The sequence below is a fragment of the Patiria miniata genome, unplaced genomic scaffold, assembly GCF_015706575.1.
Source record: "Patiria miniata isolate m_02_andy unplaced genomic scaffold, ASM1570657v1 HiC_scaffold_23, whole genome shotgun sequence".
NCBI lineage: Eukaryota > Metazoa > Echinodermata > Asteroidea > Valvatida > Asterinidae > Patiria > Patiria miniata.
In genome coordinates, this window is record NW_024037062.1 from 2105454 (window position 1) to 2123454 (window position 18001).

General features: G+C 38.9%; 1 protein-coding gene across 1 annotated transcript; it reads right to left on the reverse strand.

Moving 5' to 3' along the window:
- Positions 1 to 7384: 7384 nt before the first annotated feature.
- LOC119731356 (lactadherin-like) lies at positions 7385 to 13644 on the reverse strand. Its single transcript, XM_038204535.1, has 4 exons — positions 13626 to 13644; positions 12513 to 12647; positions 9296 to 9501; positions 7385 to 7712 (listed from the first exon to the last, which is right to left on the reverse strand). Exons 1-4 carry the CDS (start codon positions 13642 to 13644, stop codon positions 7575 to 7577), a joined length of 498 nt encoding a protein of 165 aa, XP_038060463.1. The 3' UTR covers positions 7385 to 7574.
- Positions 13645 to 18001: the final 4357 nt, after the last annotated feature.

Below are 18001 nucleotides of genomic sequence, written 5' to 3' on the forward strand. Positions count from 1 at the left end.
TTCGACTGGAGATTTTACTGATTTAATTTTTTTCAATTTCGTAAAGAGGCAATCCATTTCGCTTAAAGAGAATTCAAATAAGTACGACTAAAGAAATACGAATAAACAGATAAACTGTACTAGGCAACCGTTTCGTATCTTCACTTTAATTCAGGCAAACCTTGTTTTCTTTATTTATGCTTCCAGTAGACTTTACATGGGGCCAATGAGGTTTTTTCTTCTTCTTTGTTTTCTTCTTCATTCTTTTTTTTTTGGGGGGGATCTTTATTGGTTAACTGATCAAGACCTAATTTTGTATTGTGTTTGATTGGGGTGTTTCTTTATGTTTTTCCTGGTTTCTTATTGTTTATGTTGTTTCTTCCTCAACCATCAATCTGTTAGCGTGCCAGACATCTTAATTGGCATATATGTTTGGGTATGGTTGTACCACTGCATGCACCTCACTTGGGTGATGACATCAACGCTCTGGATGGCTGCTTGTTGAATGAGATCGCACCTCCACTGCTGCATGTTCATTCCTGCTTGCTGGGCAGCCTGTCTGTCTCCGACACGTTGTTGCCACTCAGGTAACCCAAGGATGCGTTTAACTGCAGCCTTGAATGCAGAGTGTGCCATCTCCGTGCTGTTCAGGAATGGGGAGTAGGGAGGGGAGCGCTTCAGCTGGATCATTGGGTTGGCACCTTCAGGGAGTTGGGCTCGCACGTGAGGCCTCGCATTGTCGTATATGAGGTAAATGGGTTCGTCGTCTGGGAAAACTGCATAACACTCTTGAATTGTGTCCGCAAGAAACTCCTCGAATCTCTCTCGCGTCACAGTTTCGAATGCGATTCGGTGGTGCACCAAGCCTACTTCACTAGAAACAGCGAAAGTGGCATTGCAATTTCTCCCTCGTTGTCTGTCGACGACTCGTCTTGCAGCGATCCCTCGTGGAGCTCTACTCTGGGAGCGTCGAGTCCAGACGTTATAACCTGTCTCGTCAATGAAGACTAGATGCGCCAGAACACCATGCTGCAGGAACCACTCACCATACTGGACGCGTTGATCAAGGACTTCAGGGGAATTTCTTGCATCAGGGACGTCCCCCACTAGTTTCAGTGTAATCATCATCCCATCCAAGGCCCTGGCTATTGTGGCAGTAGAAACCTGTGGCTTCTCTGGCAGATGCTCACTCAAACTAGCCTTCATTTGTTGAAGTGTCAAGACGGGATTAGCGTCAAGGATGCCTTGCAGATGGTTTCGCATGTCATCATCCATCTTGCTGTGGGTTGCTCCTCCTCTTGCCAGCGTCTCTCGCCTTCCAGTCCTTAAATATGTTGCAACAATTGATCTGGCTGTGGACTTGTTGATGTTGAAATTGACCGCAAGCTGAAGGTAGTCTTGCTCGTTTCCCTCGAAGGCCTCAATCAACCTTTCTCGATCCACCTGGGCCATTCTAGCGTAGCGACCACGAGCTGCCATTTCTAGAAATATGCGTGTAAAACTGTAGCGAAAGCTCGTCTTCGAAGTACATCGGCAAAGTGACTCAAGTGCCAAAAAGTGAACCGTATTTATGCCTTCAACATTCTTAAGGAAACACAAATTTAACAAAGCGTTTTTTAGATTGCACAAATTCCAGAAATGACTGCCCAAAAATGAATTTGAATGACTAAACACACGCCTCAAAAAGCTCCTGCGAATTTGAATGCTGCTTTGTTAAATTGTTAAATTGCATGATTATTTTGTTAAATCGAATGACGCAACAGTACATTTGACTGGTCATTAAACGAAATCGAATGACCCTTTTCAGTAGCATTTGATTTCGCGCGAAATAGAATAGCGTAGTGGTTAAATTGGCTGCTCATTTGCCGAAATTGACCGAGAAAACCTATATAAACCGAATGAAAAAAAGAAAGTTAACGCCCGCGGACAAAATAACACACTCGTTGTTTGGGCAATAACCCGAGCCTATGCAGGCCCAGCCGTATTAAGTTGTAAATTCGGCAAGTGATCGGTCTTGATGTGTTACATAATGAGATTCAATTTCGTGAGAAATCGTCAAACAACAACTGAAAGTTTCTTTCGAGAAAGGGCGCGCTAAATAAAACTAGTGGTCTCGCACCAAGACAAACGTGCGCACGTGCCTATACTTAAGCTAGTTTCGTTCAATAGAGGGCGCACCACATAAATAGTGGTCTCCACAAAGCATCAACACGGACGTTGTACTTTTGTTAAACATAGACGAAAATTCGATAATACATCTTGTATTTCTTGAGTTGTTGCCTCCCAAAAAGAGTTTGGTGGTGGATATCGAGAACACTACTTTTTTGGCGCGCCCTCTATTGAAAGATTATTCAAGTAGGTATTGGTGCTAGACCAGTAGGGGTGCACCCAATCAAATAAATTCCCACAGACAACAGTGATAAAAAGCCCATGCTTCAAAATTCTTATAAATAATACTCAAAACTCTCACGGGTGTTCAGGCTGCACAGAAAAATGATGAGCAACATGTCATCTTTCATTTTCCTTTCAATTTTTGGTGGATTGACATATGAATTTTTCGAAACATTCAAACCCAAAGAAGACGACCCCCAAAACAAGTGATTCTTCCCAGCCCAAAGTGGAAAGGTAGCCATTTTGAAAACAGATCCATCCACAACATGGCTAAATAGCGCCAATTTCGGGCCCGATTGTATCCCACATGCTCTGAATTGGAAGCCCCAAGTCTGGGCCAGAGGTGTATTGACATATCTCTTCAATCTCTAAATTCCATGGCACTCAGAACTCTCTAATATTTTAGAAGAATTTGAGTGTATAACTTTTATTCATGAGCTCGGCGGACGGAATGTTGGCCTATTAACACGGGTGCCCTTTTAGGGTTTCAGACCTGCAAATCGACTCCCAAAGTGATAATTACCCTTTCCTCCACATTTTTGTTTAAATATTTACCACTCTAGATTTCCAAGGCGTTTGCCAATTTCAATTTTAACACATCTAGTATTTCTTGAGTTGTTGCCCCTAAAGAATTTGTTCTGTATTGCAAAATTAAAAATTCGTTAAGTGCTTTCTCATGATGACTGTGTGTGGAATTTTTATGGGAAACCGTTGAACAATAACAAATAATATGACCGAAACAAATACAGTATTTTAAACGCGGAAAATACAAACCGAATGAAAAGAAAGTCACCGCCCATGGACACATTTTATAACACACTCGTTGTTTGGGCAATAACCCGAGCTAAGCCAACCAGGCCCAGGACATTCAATTTCGTGAGAAACCGTCAAACAACTGAAAGTTTCTTTTGAGAGAGGGCGCGCTAAACAAAACTAGTGGTCTTGCACCAAGACAAACGTGCTAAACTACTTAATTTTCGTTCAATAGAGGGCGCGCCACATAAATAGTGGTCTCCACAAAGCATCAACACGGATGCTGCACTATTGAACCAAAACGAACAACTCGTTTTACACGCGAAAATCCACGGTGACTTGAATTCATTCCGATTGTATTTGTCGCGCTTAAAACACTGTATTATTACGGTCATAATAGCTTCATTGTTTGACGGTTTTTTATGAAATTAAATCGAGTTAATTTTCGTTGATGTTTTGCAAAACATAATGACAAATCAGTAGACGAAAATTCCATTTAATACATCTTGTATTTCCGGAGTTGTTGCCCCCCCCCCCCAACTCGAGTTTTGGTGGTGGATATTGAGACCACTATTTATGTGGCGCGCCCTCTATTGAAAGAATATTAAATTAGGCATTGGTGCGAGACCACTGGTGCACCCAATCAAATCAATTTCCATAGACAACCGTGATAAATGCCATACTTCAAAATTCTTTTAACAAAAATACTCAAAACTCTCACAGGTGTTCAGGCTGCACAGAAAAATGTTGAACCACATGTCATCTTTCATTTTCTTTTAAATTTTTGGTGGGTTGACCGATGACTTTTCGAGAAATTCTAACCCAAAGAAGACGACTCTTAAACGAGTGATGTTTCCCAAAGTGGAAAGGTAGCCATCTTGAATACAGATCCATCCACAACATGGATAAATAGTGCCATTTTCGGGCCCTATTGCATCCAAAATGCTCTGAATTGAAAGCCCCAAGTCCGGGCCAGAGATGCATTGCCATATCTCCTCAATTTCCTAATTCCATAGCTCTTAGAACTCTCTGATAGAATAGTTTACGTCCAATATTTTGCCATGGTATTTGACACAAGAATCTCGAAATTTGACAGGAACCGCGAAAGAATGTATATTAAGTTTAAGGAAATTGCATTTTTAGGCCAATTCGCCTCATTTTATCCTCATCATTTTTTTTCCCAAAGAGGTCGTGCTTTATAAACACTGCTCACCGCACGCTGACTTCTGCCCATTTGCGATATACACAAAGCTATTGTAATGACAAAATTTCACTTTGCATAAAAATGAAATCTCGTCCAATATTATGTCATGATTTTTGACAAAAGAATCTCGAATATTGACGGGAACCATGAGAGACAGTCAGTCAGGTCAGGTCAGGTCAGGTCAGGTCAGTCAGGTCAGGTCATGTCAGGTCAGTTAGGTCAGGTCAGTCAGATCGGGTCGGGCTTATTCAAGTCTAAATCACTAGAGACAGTCAGGCAAGCTACTTCTGATCAGGTCAGGTCGTTCAGGTTAGGTAAGGTCGGGTCAGGTCAGGTCAATCAGGTCGGGCCAGCCAATCAGGTCAGGTCAGTTCGGGTTGGGTCTCAATCTTAGACAGTCAGTGAGGTCAGTTAGGTCAGGTCGGTTCAGGTTAGTTCAATTCAGATCAGGTCAGGTCAAATCAGGTCAGTCAGGTTGGGTCGGGAAGGGCTTAATATTCTAGTCGAAATCACAATAGACAGTCCGGTCCGGTCCGGTCGGTCGGTGCGTGCCAGTGTGCTAGATAAGTGCTAAGAGTATAGGCTTGCCCTCTGGGACCAGCACAACTTTAGTCTCGACAGATACACGTAAGGCCATGAGGCACTTTAAAAGATCACTGACAGTAATAAATGATATCTAGAAACAACACAACGCTGCAGGTGCACGCTTACACTCTATCTAAAGTGCTTTTATTGAATAAATGTCAATTAAACACAGAAAAGAGACGTGGAAGAAAAAGCCTTGTGTCGTGATATGCCAAACTTTCTCCATCATGTCTCTGACTAAATAATCAATTAGTGTAATTGGCTTTAAAGTCACCATTTGCAGATTAAGTTTGTTTTTGCCATTTCAAGAAACAAATACCAATAACTCTGAAGCAGGTTATTAATAAAGAAAATGTCGAAATAATGCGCAGTAGATGTCATACTTTTGAGAAACTGTAACAATGCATGCTTATTTTTTTCACGGAAAGCATGTTTTTGTTGACTGTTTGAAGGTTAGGTCCTAACCATCGTGAGGTAATGATGGTTTTTCTTTTTGCCTGGAAAAAGACAGAATATTGGGCGAAAATTATTTAACAGGATGCTTTTTATCCTTTTATTTTCTGAAAATTAAGAAGGATAATTCATGATATTTTGATAGTTTTATGTTTGAATGTTTGCAAATGGTGCCGATTACTTTCATCCACTTTAAACATTAAACAAGGGGGAAAAATGAAAAAAAGGAAGGAAAAACAATTTGCTAAGGAATATTTACAGTAACAATTTTTTAAATCTATTTCCACCAGTTACTGAGATTCATGCTTAACCGTGAATGCGGGAAGGACAATTAATAAAGAGTAATAATCTACATGTATATATAATAATGCTCATTTCTAATAAGGAAATAGTGTATACCAGATTTGCCAAGATAATTAAGTAAGGTATATTGGATATTTGAAAAGTTTCATGCAATATTTATTATAATTTTATATAGTGCTGTAGAACAAACTTGTCGGCAGTGCATACTGAATAATATTCATTCCATGGGTTTACGAAGTGATTTTGAGTGGGTAAACTATTTTGTATTGACTCAAATTTACACACTTCAAATAGCGCCCTCTTATTGCGTTCACCATACTTCAACAAGTCAAATAGTTTGGGACGCTTAAAGTAATTATTATCAAAGTTTCCGGTGCACTTTCATCCGCAGAATGTCAAAACGTAGTGTTTTCTGGGTCCCAGAGAGTCCTGTGTAAAATGTCTGACAATTGACTTTTAGTTTAAGAATTATTCAAATAATTTATTTGCTTTTCAAGCTACGGAATTGTAAAAACAACCACCGTTTTAAAGTTGTGTGCACGGATCACACAAAAAGTGTGCGTTTTTTTCAGCAAACCGAAATCAATTCACATACATCCCTATGTAATTTATTTCGTTTTGCTGAAAGAACACTTACCCTTTTGTGATTTGAATGATTCTTGTACTAAAAAAAGCTCATGAATTCAGCTTTCATATTCCAGATTTTGAAAGTGCTGCATGCAGAACTTCACTAAAACAATGGTCCCGACATTTGGGTTTAGTCTTTTTTTTACTCATCCTGTTATCTTCAGTCATGGAAACTTCAGTCTGGCAACTTGTTTTGGGCTTTATATTTATCGGATCCTTCCTCAAAATACAATAAGACGTGACATACCCATGCTGCTTGATGTTGCGGGGAATTTAGTTATCCATCCATTTATAAGAATGTCAATCTGCTGTAATATTACGAGAGTCAATCGTTCGCCGCACACAAATAGATACGCCGCCATGTTTGTTTGTGTTATGCCTTGATTTGATGTTCAAGATGGCGTACCATTGATAAAGGTCTTTTGACTTATACATTGGCTAATACAAACAGCTTCACGGGCGGATCTACCATTCAGAAAACATGGGGTGGGTAATGTTAAGGGGGGGGGGGTGTGAAGAGGCTGTGACTGCTTGGGGCCCGGGCATGCCCCCCCCCCCCCCCCCGCCCTGACAATTGTGAAATCTACGATGCTTTTTCCGCCAGTCTATAGCACTATTTGGGAATATAGGAACTTTAGAATTCCTTTGCTTTTCTTTGGGCCCCATTTTACTAGTATCATAAATAAATCAGCAGCTCAGGGGTTGCATTAAGCCACAGATTTGGGCTTAATATGAAATAAATAGAGCGAGTATTTCTCAAATGCTTTTTTGTCCAAATTACTAAATTTCAGGATAATAATTTCTCCCATACTAATCCTTTGTAGACACACCGTACCTTCTAGCAACTAACACATAATAATTCTACATTTCTCATAACAAGGAAATTTCTTTCTTAAATTCGTACATAACATTTCTCGTACTCGTTGTCATGTTCTTAAGTTATTAAGTCCTTACAGTACACAGGAAAAAGCAAGCTTGCTGTACGACTGTCCAGATTTCTCTGGAGATTTGCCTTTCTTACCAATCGGCTAATTATCTATACGTACACCCTGACTAACGATTTCAGCAGTATGCATTTTAAATGCATCAGAAATATAGATTCACAAATTTTAAGGGAAAAAAAGCTAATAATATTCATCAAATTTCATCCAAACTACAGAATAATTTTGAGTAGAGCCGGTATTTACAAGCATGAATATTTTGCTTTTGTTCTACGACAGAGCTACCTTTTGACGTTGAAATCACTTGACTCACTCGTCGGCAATGTAATGAGTCTGACTTAATAGCAGCCAATCACTTCAAACCTCATGCAGCAAGACCAATGCCATTCAGTGGGGTGAATGCGCAGGATTCTGGTGCGCAAGGCAAACGGCAGGCTAGTAGTTACAAGGGTGTTACTGTCCTTGTTACCAGGGAACTGTTCAAACAAGAAGATTGGTGTGTTCAGGTTGAAGACATTCCAATGGATTCATTATGTCCAGTGGCATATCGGGGGGGGGGGGGGCAGGGGCAGGGGCACCGTGCCCCCGATGATTTTTTGAAAGATATTTTGCTCAGTAAGTATTTCCATAAGTGTTCAGAGAGTTCTGACATCAACCCAAAAAAGAATACCAGCCAAAAAAGGCATTACTATGCGCCGTGAAAATCGGCACATAATTTATTTTCCAGTATGCATAATAATGGTTTTGAAGAGCGCCCCTATTTGGAAGATGCTCCTCCCCCGGCTTATTGATTTTATGGAGGCCAAGTGTCGGAAAAAAAAACATGTCCACATTTCGCTGTGGATGTGAGGTTGCCTCCCCCCCCTCACATCAAAAGCTGGATACGCTACTGATTATGTCGTAACAATAGTAAGCAAAACGACTTTTGACATTTTGATATATATATTAAACATTTCTATTAGTCAGAAGGATAAGACCCAATTTTAGACAAGATCGTGACCGACTGGTCCAAAGCACCAAACCTGGCAGATATTCTGGTATATCCACAGAGAAGATGTTTAGAAGGGGCGGTACCTGAAATTCTTTTGGAAAGGGTGCCTAATTTGCATAAATCGTTAATCCCTACCGTGAATTACATTTATTCCCATATTAGAGTACATTTTTGATTTTGTTTATTGAAAAGTATACTTTGGGATTCCACTTACACATCCTTACTTCAATGTCATTTTCTAAAGCATTTAAGACTGACTGGATAATTATGAGGACATAGTAACGATAAAAAATGGCTACTATTATACCCTCGCTCATTAACCTTGTCTCCAGAACTGATATCATCAGTAGACTTGCCAAATAGTATCGATGAGCTTCAAATTCACCAAGTTGCTTACTGGCACAGTTACTCGTTTAAAACTTCATGGAAAATCATGTGGACAATGATAACATTGTGATATTTAGCCCAGAAAACAGAACCGGGGAGCTTGATCAAATCCCCCACGATAGGCTTCGCGTAATTTTAAGCCCAATTTACGGACACCTCATTTTCCCCCTTTTTGTTTTTCGTGGGCTAAATATCAAGATGATTAATTTTTCACATGATTTCTCATTTATTTTTGTTAGGATAACTGTGTCATTAAGTAACATTGTGAATTAGAAGCTCATCAATACTGAGATTTGGCAAGACTACTTGATGATATCTGAGGGAAAAGCAAATGCACGCAACTTTAAGGTATACTGGTAGCCATTTTGGATCTTTATTATGTCCTCATAATCTTCAAGTCTCCGAAATTCTTTAGAAAATATTATTTAAGTAAGGATATGTAAGTAAAATCCCCAAAATATACTTTTCAAAAATAACAAAAATAAAGATCTACCCAAATATGGGAATAAATATTACACAACAGGAATTAACGCTTTATGCAAATTAGGCACTCTTCCCAAAATAATTTCAGGAGTCACCCCTTCTAAATATCTTCTTAAGGGCTATAATAATCTATCTGCCAAATTTGGTGCTTTGGACCAGTCGGTCAAGATTCCAACCGTACGCAACCTGACTATATACCTTTATTGGTGTGCCGTCTGCATCAGTCACGTTATTCCAGGACTGACCGTCATCGCTGTACGTCACTTGGTACTCCGTCACCCAAAAGTTGGCATCTCCGCGCCCCTGGGTGATCAGACCAGTGATGGTGACTATGCCAACAAAGTCAACCTGTATCCATGGACTATTATCAGTGCTGTCATCGTAACACCACCCTTCAGCGTATCCTGTACAACAACAACAAAACCTAAGATTTTTTACTGCATTCAACGATTTAGCCATATTGCAGGAGATCTGGCTCAAATTGGGACTTCGAGGTATGTTTAACAATCTTTGCCAATAATCTTTGTCTGCCACAACGCTAGACGACTAAGTTGACTAGCGTATCGTCCATGGGCGTTTTTGGCCATTTTGAAAGGGGGGGGGGTCGAATCACGAAATTTGCCGACGGACCGTCACACAAAATATTTGATAATTTCCGCCCTAAAATATCCCTTCAATCCATTTCTAATTCCACCACATCATGTATCATAATGGTTTATTATGTTGATTTCTTTGAATGGAATCAATTTTTCAGTGGGATAAGTTCAACTTCAAACGAAAGAAAATCTTAAAAATTGGCCCTATCATATTGAAAACGTTTTGGACATGCTCGTCGCAAAACTGCGTGTACACGCCCACAGTACCTGTGGGCATACCTTGTTCAGGCCCATTCCCTGATCCCAGCCTGGGGGTTCCTTAAATCCTAAAGTAGATTGCTTTTTATATGCGAGCGGGGAGCGCGAAGCCCTGAAGGCGTGGGGTCCGGGGCCGCCTGAGGGCCCCGAAAAAGTTTGGGATTTTAGATGTTCTGTGGTGCAATGTGAAGGATTTTCTGACCTCTTTCCCCTGACTTTTTATGATGTACTGGCTCGTGTTTAGGGAGATGAGGGAGGGGGGGGGGTTGGGGGTCATCAAGATTGATGTATTACATCAAACTGAAGCTTGACACTCTGTCGAGTTTTGCCCTCTTTAGCTTGAGCCATGGATTTGAGTCGTCACCAAGGGGGGGGGGGGGAGCAGAGGGGCCCCGAGAAAATCATGAACGATGGTCTGTGTGCCTCTTCCATTCGTAAAAAAAGAGTTGTGTAAAATGGGGATAATAGAAATATCCCTTTTCAAGTCGTTATTTCTACGCTTTCTTTTTTTGGCAGTCTTAATTCAAACACTTGTTCCATACCAAATGTGCATATTAGTCTAGTATTGAAAGGCAAATTATATAAAAGAGTCTGTATTTGCTTCGTTCTGCCATGCAGCGAGTCCTGTACGACGACACGTGGTCCATGCACTTACAGTGTATCGTACAAACTTCATGACGCCCCTATAATTCCTGCTTAAAAATGATATGTTTTGTGGAAATGCTTTTTTAACATTTCGTTTTTATTTCCAAAAAAGATCATCTTTACTCCGTAGTCGTTTAAAGAAAATCTCTGAGTTCAATATGACCGTTTTTAAATCAAATTTATGAACATGACGTAAATAAAAAGGGTTCATCTCCACAGTACTTTTGCTGCGTTTCAGTGTGGCGTGATGACTGTGTGTGGGTCAGCGCACGGCCGTTGGGCGCTAGTCTGATTCCCAGACCTGACAATTATTCCCCACGCTCACGTCTAAAATTGTATCTCAGGCAGCCTCTGTGGCTAAAAGTAAACATGACGACATTGATGGCCTTTTTAAAGCTCGGCTTCGTTTCCGACTTCACCTAATCACTAATAGCTTTTAATGTTCTGATCAAATATTTAAATAAATCAATTGCTTCGTATAAACACACGGTCGTCAAATTCAAAAAAGTACATGACGCTGGAAAGTTCGCCCGTACGATCCGAGTATACTTGATGCACAAAATCGTCGTTGAATTTCAAGTCTTCTAAATGAAAGAAATGAATATTAATTATCAACTCATTTAAAAGTTTTTAATAAGCAATTAGCAGTTAATTAAACATATATTGTACTCAAAAAAAAAAAATACTAGGGCGCTTATTGCATAATGCGGACGTGCGGGAAACAACATTTATGTTGGTGTTGTGTGCATTATGTGACGCTCACACGACGTGTAATGTACATTGAATGGAAACGGCGGGAAATACGTATATGTATGCCACAAAAGTCCACCGCGTGCGATGTAAACATCTATTCATCCGTTTTTTTCTCAGAAACGGTAAGACATTAGGTTAGTTTCCTTTTAAGACATTTGAAAGAGTATAAAGAAACAACCCTAACAACATACTAATTTCGTGAATTTTAGGCCGAATAATATCCCTTAGTTAAAAGGGCCAGTACCCGATTTAACTAAACGATGCGACGCGTCGCAACTCAAGTTACGTTGTGTAACACGTCGCAACTCGCGATGCGTCGTATCATCCATTAAACGAAACTTGCGATGTGTTGAATGCGTTGTATTCAAGTGGTCATTGCCAAATAAGAAGAGCCAGTTTTATGCCGTAATCATCACATAAACGAGATTATAATACCGAGGCAGTGTGTGTAAAGTTGTAAATAGAAAATTCATTGAATAGTTATGAAATAACCTATAATATTGCAGTTACAATTTCAAAGTAGCTATACAGTCCAATGAGAGCTTGTTTTCCTTAAAAATTGCATCACACGGCCGCCATTTTATTTGACGTTTTAACAAATTTTGGGCGGAGATCCGACGACCTATTGTTGAATATCAGATGACTATTTACTGTACGCTGACTAAAGACTTCAAACAGTCATCAAGTTGTGCTATAAATACACCTACGACGCGTCGCACATACGACGTAGAGATACAACGCGTCGCAGCGCTGTGATACATCGTAAGTTACGAAGAGTTTGATGAAATCGGGTGCAGGTTTATATTTTGACCATCTCTCAGCCGGGGGGGGGGGGGCTAAGATGTCGGCCATCGAGTGACCAAAAACTTTGAAACTCAGTACATGCATAGAACAAGTAATACCATGAACATACCCAAGAAATTTCAGGACTATATGTCAAAGGATTTTGGAATTATGGCTAATTAATTATTCATCCACGAATGCTTTGTGTACACTGCGTTCATTGGGAAATTCAGTTTGCGTCGGAATTTTGTTTAAATGTTTTTGGTATTAAAAGATGCGCAAGGCTCGTAGCTGAACAGTCAGAACAGCTCGGGTCGCGATTTTTTTTTCCAATGGCTGTACGAAGTATAATGTGGTTAGTCTCAAATACAAATGCTTACCTTGAATATTAAGCCTGGCCCTGGGTGGGGCGTGGCTAGCGCTGTTACGAAAAAAAGACGAAGCTGTGATGCGTTCATCCGGGATGCAACCATCTTCCATCCCGAGAGGTCCCTCCACAGAGCAAGAAGAGTCTCCTGAGGAAAAATGTGCGATTGTTTTGAGAACAGGTTTTGTACCGAATCCCGTTACAGGGACGCATTTGAGTCCCCCATTTGCATGTCGCCGCCGCGTTATTATCGATCGGTACTACTGATGGCGGGTGCATTCATGATCGCAAAACAAATTGAATGAAGTAGCACACGATTAACTTCAAAATTATTTATTTTAGTCTAAACTATTTTCTTTATTTTGATCTCTCATATCATATTTGTGGTGTGATTGTTTAACTTCAAGAAGCTATCTCGATAAATAAAGAAAAACATCCCAGACATGTCAAAAATACTATTTAACGCACACAATTTTGATAGTCAAGACATCGTGCATGAGCTGCTACGCTGGTCATAAGTCTGCTTGCGCTAATTAAAAAAAAAACGTTGACATGTTCCAGATACATGACCATCACTCCCTAAGTCTGGCTGCCGGACGCACAATTACAAAATTACAACAACGTCTGCATAGGGTGCCCGACTAAATTGAGTACAAAACGTAAGGGAGCACAGAGAGGCCACATAAAGCTTATACTTGATTGTAACCTCATGCCTGCCTCGTCTCCTTCCTAAATGTCAATTGCGTTTGCACGAGTCGAGATGATAATTCTTCCAAATTTGCATATTACAACTCGCGACACAAAGGTCAGGTCATCCACACCAGATGCGTGATGTGAGATGGCAGATGGGGAACACCTTAGTAGCGCGAATTTCACTTTAATATTGCGCCTAGGCTCGTTTGAACGAGAGACAAATAAGTCATTTATAAGATAAATAAGTCGTTTTAACCAGATAAAAAAGTCGTTTAAACCAGATAAAATCCGTCGTTTAAACTAGATAAACAAGTCGTTTTGCGCAACTCTGTGAAATGTTAAACCAAACATTTGACAACCCTTTTTGGGTTAATCTTATTGCAAATGTGCACTTCTTTAAGTATTTAATAGTTTCCATGTTTTCCGGACTAACGCTGTTGCTGTGATGTCATTTCAGAAAGACACTGTTCAGTTTAGGGTTTTATCTTTCAAATTATTCATCCAAAATTTGCTAATTGAAAACATTTGTGGGAAAGGAATGGTCATTGGCTTACTGCCATGTACTGACACATCATACAATCACCAAATAAGAGAAATTTATGACAGCAAAATATCCAAAATTCTAGCAACTTTTTTTGCTGAAATAGCCGTGTAACATTAATCATGCTCGGAATGCCATCACGGGTTTTCTATTGAATGTGAAACTTTGCAATAGCATAAAAACGGAGAAAGCACCAAAACACCCCTCAAAATGTAAAATAAAACTTGCAAATAAGGTTAAATGTTACACAAAGATGTATTGCATTGAAAACCTTACATAGGCCTTATGAATATGGTAAGTGTTCGGTCAGACATAAGCAAGAAAACACTTAAGAATTAACGCAAGAGATGTGTTCCCGCATTTCCAAACATATTACGTGTCCTGATGTAGAAATCGTCAACGTAAAAAAAAACTTGATCAAACGTTTAAACAAGTAGAAAAGATCAACAGTGAAAACAAAATTATCTTAGTCCCGTTCAATTCATTATTTCGTTGCATCTTGTTTCCCTCATATCAGTTGATTTGTAGCATTGTAAATTTTACAGTCATCAAGATTTTTTTTTGAGGGGGGGGGGAAATGAACCTATGAGAAAAATAGGACAAAATATCGATTAAAATATCTTACTAATTTTAATTGACCAAACGATGAAAGCGATTGCCCATAAGCGAATAAGAAACGAAAACCATGGTTAAACGTTATAAGCGCACAGATGTTCGCTAATTTGAATGCGTCAACCGTCAAAATGTTTGCAAAGACTTAATTTCAGACTGCTACGAGTTAAGTCTTGAATGCACCAAAACGAAATAGGGTGCCCGAAAACGAACATTCACAGCAAAATCTTGGCTGCCTAAAAATGAAATTGAATGAAACCCAAATGAAAAAGAGACCCCAATTGGCCCACATGTGCAAAACTCACGCAAAATTGAATGACTGATATTGAAACTGATTAGAAAAATTCGGAAATTCGCCGGGAAAACCTATAGTTTCCTTTCAACCAGACCTTTGAAATAGGATAAGTATTAATCAATCCAAAACATGACATTTTCGGGGATTTTAGGCCGCAATTCCCATTAAAAACGTTAAAATCCGTGGATACACGAGAATGTTGCATGCCTTATTTCAATAATTTTGACTCGCCAGGGGGACTTTAATAGTTCTGATTGATTGATTGATTGATTGATTTGGTTGATTGCCATTTATATACAGCGGTGTACAATAGAAGGTGTCGTGGTTTTTGTGCTCAAAACATTAAAATACATTCAACTTTACACGCCGCTGTGCCCTCCAAATCCTGACTAGAAATCGCCGCCATTGGTGCGTATCCGATGGGTTACCCCAAGGGGTTACCAAAACTCTGTGATGAAAAAACATAAGTTCATGGAGTAATCCGCTTTCAGTTTTTTTTTTATGTTGCTCTACTTTTTAGTGAACCACACAATTGAAATAATTTGACTTTATTTGTTTATTTTTATCGATGCCTAATTGACATTTGGGGGAGAAGGCGAGGGAGAAAGCTAGCAATTATTGGTTGTGCCTCTTTTGTGTATTTTCCCGGAGTAACTGCATCATAAATGAACGAGGCTTACTTTATAATCAAATTGATGAGAGGAAAAATATTACCAGAAAGGCCTGGGCAATGTAATACGTTTTAGGATACTATAGGTTTTCCGGGCTATTTAAAAACATTTTCATTCAAATACACCAATTCTAACATTCAATTTCGTCCGAGACAAATTCAGAATGCTTAAAGAAAACCACTTAAATGAGTCATTTACCATTCAATTTCCAAGCTTTGTCACCCTCTTTAGTCACCGGGTCGAGAATATTCGACATTACAAATTAAATTCGTCTAAGCTGTTTCCGAATGTCAGCATTCAGAGATCGAATTCGTCTTATATAAATCAATTAGACGAATTTGAAAAGGTTGGCGTAGACGAGACGAGATAGAATACTCCCGGACGAAAAGGTGTAATCATTGTTTGAATTTACTTGTACGAACTGAATTTGAAATTGTCTGACAAAAGACAAAATTAAACATTGGAAGTGCACTAAATGGATGTTGATGGACGAATTTGAATATTAGAAACAGTGAATTCGAATGAAGAACGTTTTGAAATAGCCAGGAAAACCTATAATAAAAAAGTGACAACCGTGGCCCAATTTTTTAATTTTAATTTTAATCGACATTGGTATTTGTCTTATTTTAGGTTTTCCCGGCCAATTTTACTAAGTTTTTATTCATTTAAACGCTTAGCTCATTCGATTTAGATTGACATTGAAAGATCACGCAGATCGACATTTCACAATCAAAAAGAATCATTCAATTTCACTATCGTCCCCATCAAAAATGCGATCATTTTAAAGGTTTCGCGTTGTTCATTCAGTTTCGTCTAAACCAGCAGTAAAGGGTTGATCGGGCATTTGTTTTCATTAATGGGCAAGCATAAGTTACATTTTGTCAAACATCTTTTAAGACTTCATACGTGTCCGTATGAAGTCTTAAAAGTCTAAATCATTTTGATGACTTCAAACCGTAGATTGACTTTCTTTCTTAGTTAAAGGGTATGTGCAATGAATCTTTCTCAGGAATTCTTTTACGCAACTCTGTGAAGTGTAAGAAAACTACACATTTGGCAACACTTTTCGGGTTAATCTTATTTCAAATGTGCACCTCTTTAAGCATTTAAAAGTTTCCATGCTTTCCCAGCATAACGCTGTCACTACTGTGATGTCATTTCAAGAAGACACTGTTCAGTTTAGGGTTTTTTCTTTCAAATTATTTATCCAGAATTTGCTAATTGAAAACATTTTTGGGAAAGGGTTGGTCATTGGCTTACTGCCATGTACTGACACATCATATAATCACCCCCAAAATCAAATTTATTACAGCAAAATATCCAAAATTCTACCAATTTTTTTTTTGCTGAAATAGCCGTGTCACATTAATCATGCTTGGAATGCCATCACATGTTTTCTAATGAATATGAAACTTTGCATTAGCATAAAAACGAGAAGGGCACCAAAACACCCCTAAAAAAGGAAAAATATAGGTTTTCCCCGCGAATTTCCAAATTGTTTCAATCAGTTTCATTATCAGCCATTCAATTTCCTGTGAGTTTTGCACCATTGGTCAAATTGGGTTTCTCTTTCGTTTTGGGTTCGTTCAATTTCATATTTAGGCAGCCAAGATTTTGCTCTGAAGTTCGGTTTCATTTTTGGGCATCCTATTTCGTTTTAGTGCATTCAGGACTTAACTTGTAGCAGTCTTAAATTAAGTCTTTGCAACCTTTTGACGGTTGACGCGTTCAAATTAGCAAACATCTGTGCGCTTGTAAAGTATAACCATGCTTTTCGTTTCTTATTCGTTTATGGGCAATCGCTTTCATCGTTTGGTCATTTAAATAAGTAGAAAATTGTAATCGATACATTTCCTATTTTTCTCCGAGGTTCATTTCCTTCCAAGACTTGATAATTGTAAAACGTACAATGTTACAAATTAAATGATAGGCCCTATGAGGGAAACAAGATGTAATTATGGATTTATTAATTGAAGGGACTAAGATAATTTTTTTTTCACTGTTTATCTTTTCTACTTGTTTAAACGTTTGAGCAAAGGGCATCTTAACGTTGACGATTTCTTGACGTGCAAGACATCGTAACACCTATGTTTGGCAATGGATTTACCATCGGGAACATTTCTCTTGAGTTATTTCTTCAATGTTTTCTTGCGCATGTCTGACCGAACACTTACTGCATTCACAGGGCCAATGCAAAGTTAGTTTGCAATGCAAACCTTGAAAATACATCTTTGTGTCACATTTAACCTTATTTGCAATTTTTTTTTTTTTTCATTTTTGAAGGATGTTTTTGGTGCTTCCCTGTTTTTATGCTAATGCAAAGTTTCATATTCATTTGAATACCTGTGATGGCATTCCGGGCATGATAAATGTTACATGGCTATTTAAGCACAAAAAAGTTCTTAGAATTTTGGATATTTTGCTGTTATGAATGTCTTTCATTTGGTGAATATTTGATGTGTCAGTATGCATGGCAGTAAGCCAGTGAGCAACCCTTTCCCACAAATGTTTTCAATCAGCAAATTTAGGATAAATAATTTGAAAGAAAACCCCCAAAACTGAACAGTGTCTTCCAGAAATGACATGACAGTAACAGCGCGCTCATACGTAGTCCGGAAAAGCATGGAAACTTTAAGTGTTTAACCTTAAAAGGGCTGGGTTATTTTGACCATTCCGCCCCGAACCCTTAA